Source organism: Galleria mellonella, unplaced genomic scaffold (genome assembly GCF_026898425.1).
Source record: "Galleria mellonella isolate WM207_F2 unplaced genomic scaffold, CSIRO_AGI_GalMel_v1 utg266, whole genome shotgun sequence".
Taxonomy (NCBI): domain Eukaryota; kingdom Metazoa; phylum Arthropoda; class Insecta; order Lepidoptera; family Pyralidae; genus Galleria; species Galleria mellonella.
In genome coordinates this window covers 4858750-4873550 of record NW_026442061.1, presented here as the reverse complement: position 1 = coordinate 4873550, position 14801 = coordinate 4858750, and the positions used below count along the sequence as shown (strand labels likewise).

Below are 14801 nucleotides of genomic sequence, written 5' to 3'. Positions count from 1 at the left end.
TGTAGTATAACAGGTATATTTATAATGACAATAAACAAATACATTGTCTGGCTAGCGTCGATGTATGAATGAAACAAGTAACAATATAACGAGCAAAACTTAATTGATTCATATTTATTGTTTACTGTATACAATTTTAAACATGTATATAAAAAAATTACATAATAGATTATATCCCGGACGCGTACAAACTATATACTAAGACAGTTGATAAATTCAGTATCGGCTCTTTGGTCTGCGATCAATTTACAAATTAAACTCTAAAACGAGGAGCGCGCCGGCGCGGCCCGTGCCGACAGCGGGGTCAGCGGTCGTCGGCGGCCACCAGCGCGCGGCACGTGGCGTCGTTGGCGGCGCCCAGCGACAGCGTGCGGCCCGGCGCCGGCCGCGCCCAGCGCCGCGCCGCCGCGCCGCTCGCGCCGCCCGCCGCCCAGCGCAGCGTCACGTTGTGCGCGTACTGGAAGTCGGGCAGGTGCGCGCGCACGCACAGCGCCACCTTGTCGTAGAAGTCGAGGTCGGCGGCGAGCAGCAGGCGCGGCTCGGCGCGCCAGGCGGCGTGCGCGCGCAGCGCCGGCGCGCCCGGCGCCGCGCCGAGCGCCGCGCGCACGCCGCCCGCGCCGCCCGCGCGCAGCTCCAGCGCCGCGCGCGCGCCGCGCGACCACAGCGACACCTGCGCGTGCGCGTCCAGCGCCAGCGCCGCCGCCGCCGCGCGCCGGTAGTGCAGCGCGGCGCCGGCCAGCAGCGCGGCGCGGCCGGCGCGCGTGCGCAGCGGCAGCAGCGCGCGCAGCGCCGGCGTGGGCTCGCTGCCCGCGCCCGCCCACACGTGGGCCAGCAGCTCGGCCTGCCCGTCGAACAGGCGCACGCCGGCCAGCCGCACGCCGCCCACGCCCAGCTCGAGCCCGCCGGCCGCGGCCTCGGCGCCCTCGTCGCCCTCGTCCAGCTCGGCGGCCGCGCCCTCGGCCGCGCCGGCCAGCGACTCGAGCCCGCGCGTCCACAGCTCCACGGACAGCTGCTCGGCGACGCCGGCGCCGTCGTCGGCCAGCAGCCGCACGCGGCCGGCTCGCAGCAGGCCGGCGGCGGCCAGCTGCACCGAATCCAGGCGGGCGCGCCAGCCCAGCGCCGTCCAGCCCGTGCTGCGCGTCAGCACCGACGACGTGCCTGCGGACCGACGTTCCACTTTCCAATTTCACCCGGCAACCGAGTATCTTAAGCCGTCGATAAATCCTAAATTCTTAAGGTGATTGATCACTAAACAAAGTTAGGCAAGAAATATGAGATGAAGCTAAAACGTAGCTTCGTTAGTAAGATTAGTTGATAATCTTGCAAAATTTCTAAAGTGATTTTTATTATTATGTATAAATATGAACTGACAGATAATATGGGTATATGGGCGAAAAACTAAAAGTCTAGCGGTCGGCACAGAGAGCGGTTAACGATGACTTTTCTAAATCAGTATGCCATTCTTCAATCATGTCAAACCTCCCCCTTTGTTTGCCAGTAATTGCCTCTTTGCAAGTGGACTGGCAACCGCAGTCAGGCTTTAGAGATGTTTTAAGCGAGACGCTGCTGTCCATCCCTTTGCCCTAAGGCAAGGCGAGGGATGGGAAATACCGCCCGGAACAAATTAAATAAGTCACACCTATTTGATGAGCCGGCCTGCCTGCCTCCTTGCGCTGGTGTCTTTCTCCACGGCGCAGCTAAGGAGCCTCACGGGCTCCGGAGCACGCACGACAACTTGTATTGAAACAGGGTCGCGTCATACTTCACGTGTCCATACACTTAATAGTTTTTCCATCAATAGAAACTTAGTTTTATTATGACATCTAACAAGTTGCACACAAAACCACGTCGTAAGCAGACTATGAATTTCACTTGTCGTTTATAGTAAAATAAATACACGAGACAGAGCGTATGCTGCTAATATCCCATGCTCACTTTTCGCGCCAACGCCATATTACTTTTTTTTTTATTTTTCATTTTCTTTTTTTTTATTCGATCATAGTAATGCTCAGGTGCGATGCGACAGCACTCTCTCGTGTGCTAAAACGACCTTCAATCCGTGCGATGCAACCGATATCGGATTTTCAACATTATACTAGCCTAAACAATAGGATTTTTTCCTAAATAAACTATAACGCACATAATTGTATTCTTTTTTCTTAGTATGTGTTTAGTTTTTACAAAATCATAATATAAAAAAAAACGCGTCCTTTTGCACCATCTAGTTATTTTTTTTATACAACTTAGAATGGCAAAAAAAAGTGACAACCGTCGCCTATAAACATGAGCAGTACCATGCACATAACAGAGTACTGTTTCGCCCATGATACCCGCCATGCGTTGTCATTCCTGAGGACTCAGGTGTTATTACTCTGTACCCAGTAAATTCACGCCATATCCCACCCTTTAAACCTTTAAACCGAAACACAGCCATGCAAACACAACTGCTTCACGGTTGAAACACGAATGGGACAGAGGTACCCAAGCAATCGACTTTTGTACAAAGTCTCCCCCTAGTGTGTTGTAAGTGGACAATTAGGATTCGAAACAGATCAGTTTGTGTGTAAATGATAGAAAATAATGGGTGTGTACTGACCGGGCTGTGCCTGCGCGTGCCAGGCGGTGAGGTGCGGCGGCAGCGCGCGCACGGCGGCCGCCACGCCGGCGTCGTCGGCGGCCAGCTGGCGCACGCGCTGCCACAGCAGGCGGCGCAGCTCGGCCGGCGCGGCGCCGCCGCTCACGCCGGCCAGCACCTCGCGCAGCGCGGCCGGCGGCGAGCGGCGCAGCAGCAGGTCGAGCGCGGCGCCGCGCACGTCGAGCGCGCGGCCGCCCGAGCACACGAGCGCCAGCAGGCGGCGGCGGCGCGCCGGCGCGGCCAGCGCGGCCGGCGGCGCGGCGTCCAGCGCGTGCAGCGCGGCCAGCGCGGCGCCGCGCCGGCCGCGCTCGGCGTGCTCGAGCAGCGCCTCGGCGCCGTCGGCGCGCCGCAGGTTGCCGAGCGCCCGCAGCCGCACCGCGCGGCACTCGTCCTCCTGCGCGCGCGCCGCTTGTCATTAGTTGTTAAGATGAAACCGTACGAGGAATCGTTGTACGGGCTCCTCATAGCGCTACATGCGACACGAAACGTGACACATACGTGCACACGTGCGAGCAGTGCCTGTTATACTCATCGTCTCCATCATTTCATTGCAATGCAATCTATAGCTGGTGATATCTAATATCGTCTGAGCGATTCGCCGGTGAACTTGTCTCAAAATGATTTCGGGCGTTCACTGCCATTCATTAGTATCTGCTATATTTTAGAGGTAGGAGTTCCAACTAAAATAGAACGTAGTGTACCTATGGAGTCATATCTTTGTACACCTGCTGCGTACAGTATCTAATGTAATAATTGAAGATAAAGTGGAAGAAAAAACATTACTATAAAACCGAATTTAAAAGATATAATATATATATATATATATATATATATATATATATATATATATATATATATATATATATATATATATATATATATATATAATATAACCACGTAACTGTTTTTGTTTATTTTCTTTTCCCGGGCGTGCCGTGTACTTGATAGAATCCCTTCTATTTATGTATTATTGAAGCACTAAAGAGTTAGTGGATACTAGTGAGGGCCTAGCGAGTGTAATGGTACCGTAATGGTACAGCCGGACCCACCTTGCAGCGGGCGAGCGAGCGCAGCAGCGAGTCGCGCACGGCGCGGCCGGCGCGAGGCCCGGCGCGCGGCGCCGCCGCCGCCGCCGCCAGCAGCGCCGCCGCCGCCACGGCCGCGTCGCGCGCCTCCTCGCCCAGCCGCAGCAGCGCCGCCACGCGCGCCGGCTGCGGCCGCTCGGCCAGCGCCGCCGCCGCCAGGTAGTGGCGCGCCAGCGGCTGCAGCGGGTCGGCGGCCGCCAGGTGCAGGAAGCCGTCGGCCGCCGCGTGCGCCGCCGCCGTGCCCGCCAGCCCCAGCAGGCGGCACAGCGCGGGCCGCAGCGCGTGCAGGCGGTCGCGCCGCAGCAGCGCGGCCAGCGCCGGCGCGGGCGCGGCGCGGACGGCGTGCAGCAGGCGCGCCGCCGCCTCGGCCTCGGCGGCCGTGCCCCCCGCGCCCGCCTCGTCCGTCGCCAGCGCCTCGCGGGCCTCCTCCACCGCCTGCTCCAGCGGCTGCCAACGGACCAATCACGGGAGCTGTACTCGACGTGTTTAATCTTAAAACGCAAAATCTCATACAATTAGGTATATTCACTTTTAATTTATAATCAACTATAATAACAAATTAATCAAGACACTTGCAGGGTGGCCCATAAGTCCTTTGAAAAGTAAAATTTGAATAAAACGAAAATAAAAAGCAGTGGAGAGAAAGCGGGGGCAGTAACTTCGGTTTCTGGGAATTTAGCAGCAATGGAGCATTTCACCGGAACGTTTCATTTCTACTAAATGCGGAAAAAAAAAACCGGTGCGCAAGTTTTATCAAAACAACAATTCGGCAACCGTTGCGCGACGTAACTTTAGAGAACACAAAGGTTCACACAACTTTAACGACACTCCAGCTCTTCAAACGACGGTTCGACGTTAGATAAACCACGGTCAGGTCCACAGCCCCTGTATCGATGTTTTGTTCCGTACGTAATCTATTCGTGAAAATCTTACACTGTCAACTCGTAAGCGTTGTCTCGACTCGACATCGATACAACGGATTTTGAAGAAAGATTTACTTATGCATTCTTACAAAATTCAGTTTGTCCAAGAATTAAAAAAAAAAAAAAAACTGACGGTATGAGAGAGAAAATTATGCGAATGAAATGTTGAATCGGATTACTTCGTTCAATAACACAATGTTCTCGGATGAGGCTCACTTCCATTTTAACGGACATGTTAGTAAACAAAATTACCGCTATTGGAGCCTCATCAGTCCAAAACTTAAGCATCGGAAGCACTTACATATTCCTATCAGCTCATAACATCGTAGGGCCTTCTTTGAGGAAGGCAGAGGGCACACGGTTACTGTTACTTCAGAGCTATATGTGGCTTTAATACCCGGACGTGGTTTCAACATGATGGATCTACTACCCATACCTCTAACACTGCTATGCCCGTTATCCGTCAACTTTTCCCTAGCAAAGTTATCTCTGAGAGAGGAGACATTTCCTGGCCTTCACCTTAAGGCTAAAGTGTACGACACTAACCGGGGGTCAATTGAAGCACCTACCTTCACATAGAATTTACAAATTGCAACTGCAGCAACTTACATAAAATTTCGCAATTTCTCTAATTAAGTTGGTAGTCCGACGAGTGGACGTAGTAAACATCGCTGAAGACATGAGAAAGAAGAGAAGAGAACACAACAGTGCAAGAGCTTATCTTCGGCATTGATAAATAACAGATTAAATAATAAATATGAAAATTATAAGCTGTCATCGGTAACGAAACCTGATGCTCCCACGGAAGAAATACTAGGAGCCTGTAATAAACTACAACTAAAAGTAAATGATCAATTGATCATCTGCGTAGGAGCAGATGACACTCATTGTATATAATGTATGGCATGTTTTATCATTCCTGTATACAACGACAAAAAGTATTGGTTCAAGTTGTACAGTAATTATAATAAGTATTACTCGTATTAATAATATTTTTTTTAACATGAAAATGTTAAATAAAGAAATTAGAGGTGTTTGTCAGGGGTTTAAGAACACCTTCTTTGTGAGAAATGTTACTGCAACCAATTATAATTCTATATTTAACGACATATGTAAAAGAAACCATTCAATATTACTCGTAGATAACATTGACTATCATAGGAAATATTTATGTTCACTGAAAAAAAAAAACATGTTCTATCTAGGAAAATTATTCACTCCCATGCCACACATATTAAGTTCAAAGTATCTTTTGATTCTCTATATATAAAAAAAGGTACTTTTCCTTACTATTTTTCTTGTAAATCGAGTAAAATTAAAGAAAAAAAAAATCTAGTGTTAACGATACACTTCGTAAATCTACATTTAAGAAAAGGACTATTCCATTTTATTCTCTGTTATTATCCAAGGAATTACCGCCAAAAATCTTTTTTCGATAATGAGACCTCAAACTGTGGCAAACAACAATTCGGAATTGTACACCAAAATATTGCAAGTATATTATATAAAAAAAAAAAGATATTCTAGAAACTCCACTAGAAGATCTAAAACTTCAGGATATCGACCCAGATGTGACATGTTTAACAGAAACATTTGTGCAGCCCGGTAGACTGAGAGATATGTTCAAATTGATAATTACGAACTAAAGTCAAGTTTCTGTAGAAATGAACACAGGGGTGCAGTCTGTATTCTTACAAAAAAAAAAAAAGGTATAAACATCTTAATCGTCCCATTTTTAGCACAAAAGGCAATTCCCAAGACTTTTGAATGCTGTGGTATAAAGATAATGGAGCATAATGTTATCGCAATCTGTCTTTAGAGAATACCGTCATCCAATGTTACATATTTTTTGCAAAAAATAGATAGTATTCTTCATGATATACATAAAAAATATAAAAACAAAAAACGTATTATCATAACCGGAGACTAATATAAACACATTTAAAGAAAGTAAAATTAAAGATTATTTATATAACGTGGCTCAAAATCCTAACTTAAAAATACACGTAGATAAATCCTCGTGTATTGATCATATACTAAGTGATGTAGCAAACACAAGCATATCAATTGCACTATTAAATATTTCAGACCATGAAACAGCTCAGATGTTAAGTTTGCCTGTAAAAAAAAAAAAAAAAAAAACTAGACGTATTGAACAGAAATCTTATTTTATATATAAAAGAGACTATTGTAATGAAAGTATAAACAAATTTAAAAAAAACGTTTCATTATTTTATCTTTCGTTGACGTGTATAGAAGAAAAGAACTAAACACAGCATATAATGAATTTTAAAATACTATACGTTTATTATATAAATTGTGCTTCCCTGTCATTAAAATAAAAATAAATACACAATGAAGTAATAAGAAATAGTTGACGCGAGGCCTAATGATTAGCTGTAATACAAAAAGAATACTACGATTTCAATATCACAAGAATAAAATTACTGAAAATATTTTTGAAATATATTCAAAAACTTTAAAGCAATATGTATCTACAAATCTCAACGCAATGAAAATAAAAAAAGTTATAAATAATAGTAAGAATAAATATAAAGCAGCGTGAATATTATTAAAATAAAACAAATATTATATAAAATATTGATGATATAAATATTACAAGCTATGACAACAACCAACAGCTCACAAATCCTAATGACATCGCTAGAGCCTTCGGTAAACAGTTTATACACTTGAGCTCTGGCGAAAGTTCACCCGGTATAAATGTCGCAGCTGATCAGAGACTTAGTTTTAATATATTAAATACTAGACTATTAAACTCCATATATTTGTAAGCTGTAGCGGAATATGAAAATAAAAAAAAAAAAACAAATAAAACCTTTAAATAATACAAATTGTGAATACGATGAAATATGTACAAGAGTAATAAAATCTAGCATGGATGAGATAACTCTGATAAACTTATCATTGTTTATGTATCAGTTGGTTATGTATTCAATTTTTTTTTTTCTTTTTGAGTATTTAATTGAATTAGTGCTAATTGGTGGTTTGTATTCACACAATTAAACTTAAAAATGTAAAATAATAATAAAATTATTTAAAAGAGCATCACGCAAGTTTCTTGCTCGTTCTTCTTGTGATGAGACAGCTTTCCGAACGAGCGGTAAATTAAAAAAAATGTAATGACTTTTCAAAAGTGCTTCAATGTAAGTTTATTTGAATAAAAAAAAAAAAAAAAAAAAAAAAAAAAAAAAAAAAAAAAAAAAAAATTGGAACGAGGATGTTACCCAGATATGCTCAAGCCTTTGTATAAAAAAGGAGACAAAAGTGAAATAAATAACTACCGACCGATGACTAATACCGGTGATATCCAAAATATTTGAGGAATGTATGTTATCATGACTTACAAATTATTGCTTTGAATACGATGTCTTAAATAAGGAACAATATGGGTTTAAAAAAAATAAGAGGCTTAACTCTTCAGTGAATCTCTTTGTACTTAAAAAGTAGACAACGAAAAATTGAAATAACAAGCCTTGACAAACAAATGAAGTTAAATCATATACATCTGATTATGAATATAACAAATCAGGGCTTCCACAGGGCAGCATTTTAAGTTCCTTTTTTTTAAATATATGTTAATGACAATATATATGTAACGCATCATACATGTGTATTATTTGCCGGTGACACTTCTATCATTGTCTCATCTGAAAATAATAAGAATAATGCAACTATAAACCATCAAGTTGACATTAATAGTACTATGGAATCGGTAGTTGATTGGCCAAAGAACAACAATTTACACATTAATATGTGTAAAATCACCTATATAGATTTCAGTACTGGTAGACCCCCATTACACAGACTAGAAATAAAATATAAGAATAAAAAAATAGAAGGTGTGCATCACAAACAATTTCTAGGAGTTCATATGAACAGACAGAGAAATACTCGAAATCCGGATAGATTAATTATAGACCACTGCCCTACACGATTCCAAAAAAAATTTCTATGGATTTGTGTAAAAATATTTAATAAGTTACCTGACAATATTAAGGCTCTTGATGTTAGACATTTTATAAAACAACTGTATAGCTGGCTTAATGCTGAATCATTTTATAGTATAGAGGAATATCTGAACCATAATAGCAATTGACGAGAATATATACTGAAGTATAGCGTATGTAACAATCTCAGGTGACTACTTATCAACTGCAATATCTTTTTTTTTATTATGAATATTAATTTAGTGTTTTATCTCATTAATGGACACTTAATTTACTCTGATTTGATTTGATTTAATTTGAAATTTTGCATGTTCTAGAATATAAGGTGAACATTTGTACTTCACAATAGATCAATATCTGTTAAAACAATGTTTTGGCAAATAAACAAATCTCTAATCTATCTGATAAATGTTTGCATACCAGTATTTTGGTGAAACATGTAATTCCAAGTGTACACAACTGAACATGTAATGTAACCATGTTTAATGCAAATAAAGAATATGGATCTCAAACAATGTGAGCCCTGTAGATGTTACAGTATACAATAAAACAGAAATGATATTTCCATGATTTATATATAGCAACAAAAAAAAAAAAAAAAAAGAAACCATATACTACTGAAACTAGGGACAATTTCCACTAATACATAGGTTTATATATTGGCTGTGCCGTTCGACTCTGTGATCTGTTTAGATGATTTCAGTAACAGTAGACATTTTAGTCTGCAAGTAAGTATTATAAAAATACGCGCTACTTATCAGTGAATATAGTCCAACATAACAGTATTTGTAAAATGTAAATTCGAAACGATAATTTCGTCTCGGTCTCCCTTATCACAACGTATCGATATCGGCTACGAGGCAATAAATAACTCAGGGACTCCGTCGCACGAGAGTGCGAGCGGGTCAACCAGAGCGGCCGTATCGAAGGGGAAAGGTCGCGGCGATAACGTCCACACACTAGGTACGCGGCTTCTCAACTACGATAACACTACTCGGTCGCGCCGTGACGAGGCTCATTTCACGTTACGCGTATGTTAGCATGTCGAGCATCATAGGAATGCAACGTCCCTAGTAACATTCAAATCGGCCGGAGTGAGCGAGGCGAGCGGGCCTACCGTGTCGTCGGCGGTGGGGTCGTCCGTGAAGTGCGGCGCCAGGCTGAGCGGCGCGAGCGCGGGCGGCAGCCGCTGCAGCGTGGCGGCGAGCGCCGGCGGCGCGGTCGGCGCGGTCGGCGCGGACGGCGCGGGCGGCGCGGCGCGGCGCAGATGCAGCGCGGCGCGCAGACGCAGCGCGGCGCCGCGCGGGCCCAGGCGGCGCGCCTCGTGCGCGCGCACGTCGTGCAGCGCGTCCAGCGCCGCGCTCAGCCAGTACTGCGCGCCGCGCTCCACCTCCTCCTCCTCCTGCGCGGCCACGTCAGCCTCGCGCTCCTCCGGCGTCTCCTCCACCGAACACTTCCTCTATCCCGGTCAAAGATACTATATTGTATAGTCGTAAAGTATTTTGTACAATTGATATGTAGGCCATATCTTTCCGACCAGGGGAGATCGTTTGTTACTAGTGCCGGGTAGGGGAAACGTTGCTTAGATGATAAGTATTAGATCAGTGAGAATCAATAAATTTAAATTAAATTAGCTTGTAATTCCGTGCTATTTTGTTTTCCTACATAGTATTGGACATACATATATAGGAAAAGAAGTAATCATGCCATCACTACAATCAATATACATTAATTCTGAGAGCAACATGTGTCCCAATAAACTTACTTTTATCTTTCTGAATGATGTCATCGATATTGTTTCATAAAGCACATCACATTGGCCTGAAATGTCTGACTCTATGTGTTCTCCATCGAGGGCTTGAAACTGAAATAAATAAATAAATAATTTAGTTGTAATTATATATGATTATCCTTCTCCCAACTTATTAATGTAAATACAAAATAACCTATGGCATATTTCATGAAACATGTTAAAGTGCAAAAAAATTTAAAAATTAGATTTGTTTATTTGTCAGTACATTGTTTTTTTACAGATATTCGATCCATTGTGAAGTACAAATGTTCAACTTATAGTCTAAAGCATGCAAAATTATTTTTGGGTACAAGATACATTACATTTACAAACAACTTCGACTTCCATATAAACAACTTTCTAACATTATATCTTAAAATAGTACATAACAATAAATATAAAAGGATATTGTAACTAGTTAAAATTAGTGTACTCATCATGTACATCTGAAATACACCAGTTTACAACCATCATGGAGTGTGCTTCACCGTCCAACATTTAATAAAAATAAAAAAAAAATTTGCTCACTTGAAATAGACTGATGAGTGATTTTTTAAAGTTGAGTATATCGGGTGCCTCATTTGGGTCCAAAAAAGTATTATTAATGATTCCATTCCTCCAATATGCATAAAATGTGGAATCTGCGTGTGAGTCCCATATAGACTTGTGGGGAAGAAACTCGGCGTTCGCGCGGTTCCCTCGAAGAAATAACTTGGGTGATTGCAACTGCAATGGAAACAAATATAAGATCTCAGAACACTTCATAAAATTAATAGAAGTGGGAAGATAGTAATATTAATATTAAACAAAATGGGTACTAACATGGAACTTTAACAAAAACTCATGGTGTGAATCGGGTGCACTCCAGGCCGGCTCGACGATCAGCGAGGCTGTGATTCTGTACCCGATGTCGGTACGGTTAGCGACGTCGTCGGCCAGCAGCACCTCGCTTTCCACCTCGTACGCGGCCGCCGCCTGGAATAGCTTCAATTCGCCGTACTCCACCGCCGGCACCGACGAACTCGACGCCCAATTTATCGGTAAATTACAAGGATGCGACAACACCAGAATAAACACGATTAAATACATTATTTTCCTTAGGCATAAATAACGATTTTGAGATAATTTAAAGTCATTAAAAAAGTTTATAATATAACTTCTTAAAATATGAATTCTCTAACTTAGTAACAAAGTTTCAACTTTTCAAGTTCACTTAACTACAGTAAGTAGTTAAGTTAGATATCTATCAAATAAACTATCAAAGTCAACCGACTTACTGACAACTGAGTCAGATACTAACGGGGTTGCCAGATGCGATATTTAATTTTTACACAAATATTTTTTGTCGCGTGTCATACGATGGCTTTCCGATGGCCTTAATTTTTACGAGAAAAAATTTTTATTTTATTTTTTTATTTTTTATTTTACTTTGAAAGGGAAACATACAATATCTATAACACATAAAAAAATATACATAACCATAACATAAATCAGTAAAGTTTCCACAATAAACTAAACTAAATAATCGAGAGCAGATGATTATTGATATTATATATGATATTGATGAACATAAAATATATATAATAGTATACACACACACACACACACACACACACACACACTTGTAAATATGTGCGTATGCATACACACACACTCACATACATACACACATACACACATACACATACATATACTTAACAATAAAAAAAAAAAAAGAAAACAAATATATCAATAACAATTTTAACATGATTTTTCCCTATCCAATTAAACGGGGTTTGCCAGAAGTTCCTCTCTAACGTGTTTTTTATATAAATTTAAATCTTCTCTGAATACATCTAAAGAGAGGAACTGCTGATTATAACAATTGCAAGCTCTTATAAGATACGTATTACTCATGTAATTCGTGTGTGAAATAGGTGTACAAAATAATTTATTATTTCTAGAATTTACCCGGGGACACCTTATATTAACATTACTCAACAGAAAAGGTGAATCAATAAGATTATTTATAATTTTGTATAAAAATATTTGATCTCTCTCAAAACGTCGTTTACATAAAGACATACTTAAAAGTTTTTCTTTATTAGATCTGCAATGTGGACATTTAAAACAGAGATATTTAATAAATTTGGCTTGAATTTTCTCTATCATATTTATATATATTTTATATTGAGGATTCCAAATAGTAGAAGCATATTCTAAAATTGTTCTTACAAAACTATTATATAATAAAGTAAGCGTGGAACAATGCTTAAAATCTCTACCGACGCGGAGCACAAAACCTAACATTCGATATGCTCTTGAAGTTATATCATTAATATGATTTGCATATGTCATTTTGGAGTCGAGAACAACACCCAAGTCCTTGACTTCTGAAACACGATCCAATTGTTCACCATTTATGACATACTCAGATATAATGTTATTTCTTTTTCTAGAATAAGTAATAATACTACATTTTTTTATATTTAAGTATAAATGATTAGATTCACAATAAGTTACTAAATTATTAAGGTCGTTTTGAAGTAATAAGCAATCAGATTTGGATTTAATAGTCTTAAACACTTTCATATCATCAGCGTAAATTATGAAATTAGAGTATTCTATTGCGACTATAATATCATTAATATATAAATTGAAAAAGAGGGGCCCTAGGTGGGAGCCCTGAGGGACTCCTGACGTAACGGGGATGAAAGAAGAACAAAATCCCTTAATAGCAACAGCCTGACTCCTATTCATAAGATATGAACGAATCCACCGAAGTAAATCTCCGTGAACCCCCAATCTCTCAAGCTTCTGAACAAGTATTAAATGTGATATTTTGTCGAAGGCCTTAGAATAATCAGTGTATACCACATCGACTTGGTAGCCGTTATCCATTGATTCTGTTGTATAATGAACAAATTCACAAAGATTGGTCTCAGTGGATTTTTTGCTAATAAAGCCATGTTGTTGTTCAATAATTATTGGTCTGAGAATTGGGAAAATTTCGTCATAAATTATCTTTTCCATGAGCTTCGGTAATATGTTTAATTTGGATATACCTCTGTATTGCTGTATGTTGTGCCTATCGCCGGATTTATGAATAGGATATATATATGAACGCTTCCATTCAACTGGCATAGTTCCTGTACGCATAGATAAATTAAACAGATAACATATTGGATTGGAGAGAGATTGATTACAATTTTTTAAGAATATAGCTGGGATACCGTCTGGCCCACAGTTTTTTTTTGACATCTAAATTTTTCAGATATTTTTTAACAATTGGAATAGAAAATTCAATGGTGTCTAGTGAGACACAATTGCAGTCAATACTGGAAGATAATGGTATGGATTGACTCCTGTGGACATCCTGCATGGCGGGTTCAAAAGCTGACTGAAAGAATGAGTTAAACATATTACAAATTTGCGTACCATTCGAGCTAGAAACGCCTTCCAGAATCATCGTATCGGGAAAGTCAGATGACTTTTTTTTGGATTTTACAAAGGACCAAAAATGTTTACTATTAAATTTAATATTTATTTCCGCATTCTCAATGAATTTATTATAACATTTCATTTGAACATGTTTCTGTCGTTCACGTAAAAGACTAAAAGATTCATAATCGCTTAACCTACCATAAAGTTTCCATCGTTTATGAAACTTCAATTTTTCATTTATTATTTTAATTAACGCTTTTGAAAACCATGGGGGATGGCGTGAAGCATTTTTAATCTTTAACTCACGTACATGTTTAGAAATAACTTGATTTACCATTGTATAAAATGTGGACAATGCAAAATCAATATCGTTACACTCATACAGAACTGTCCAATCAATATTATTCAGTTCTTCATTTATTGCTTCATAATCAGCTCTATGATACAATTTTACAGTTACTGGGGCAGAAATCAAAGGGTGAGAATGCATATTAAGACAATGAATCTCCAAGGCCGGATGATGAGCATCTTGAGATACGAGTGGCTGTACGCATTGCTTGACGAGACATTCTGAACTGCTAATGATCAAATCTAACAGTCTACCATTAATATTTAGGACACCGTTATATTGTTTGAAATCTGTATAATTTAAGAAATTTTTAATTGTATCAATATTAACATCATTATTATTTGAATCGCATAACGTTAGATAGTTTACTGAATCTGATGAAGTCCATTTCGCTGAGGAAATGTTGAAATCACCAGTGATTAAATATTTATCATAAGGACAAGCACTAACAGTATCCGAAACGGTTTCGAAGAAGTGAATTAATGCATCGGATTGCAAACGGCAATGCGGAAAATAGCCACAAAACACATGCATTACACAGGATGTTGAATCAAAAGTAAGGGATAAGGAAACCATTACAGCTTCAGCCGCTGAATTTTGAAAAGAAATTGGGGAAAAACTGT

The 14801-nt window shown here is 40.5% G+C and overlaps 1 protein-coding gene across 1 annotated transcript; it reads right to left on the bottom strand.

Moving 5' to 3' along the window:
* On the bottom strand, positions 1-11692 carry LOC113519991 (microsomal triacylglycerol transfer protein). Its single transcript, XM_052895177.1, has 7 exons — positions 11229-11692; positions 10935-11132; positions 10380-10478; positions 9732-10073; positions 3685-4167; positions 2597-3029; positions 1-1158 (listed from the first exon to the last, which is right to left on the bottom strand). The coding sequence occupies exons 1-7, from the start codon at positions 11493-11495 to the stop codon at positions 305-307; spliced, it is 2676 nt and encodes an 891-aa protein (XP_052751137.1). The 5' UTR covers positions 11496-11692; the 3' UTR covers positions 1-304.
* Positions 11693-14801: the final 3109 nt, after the last annotated feature.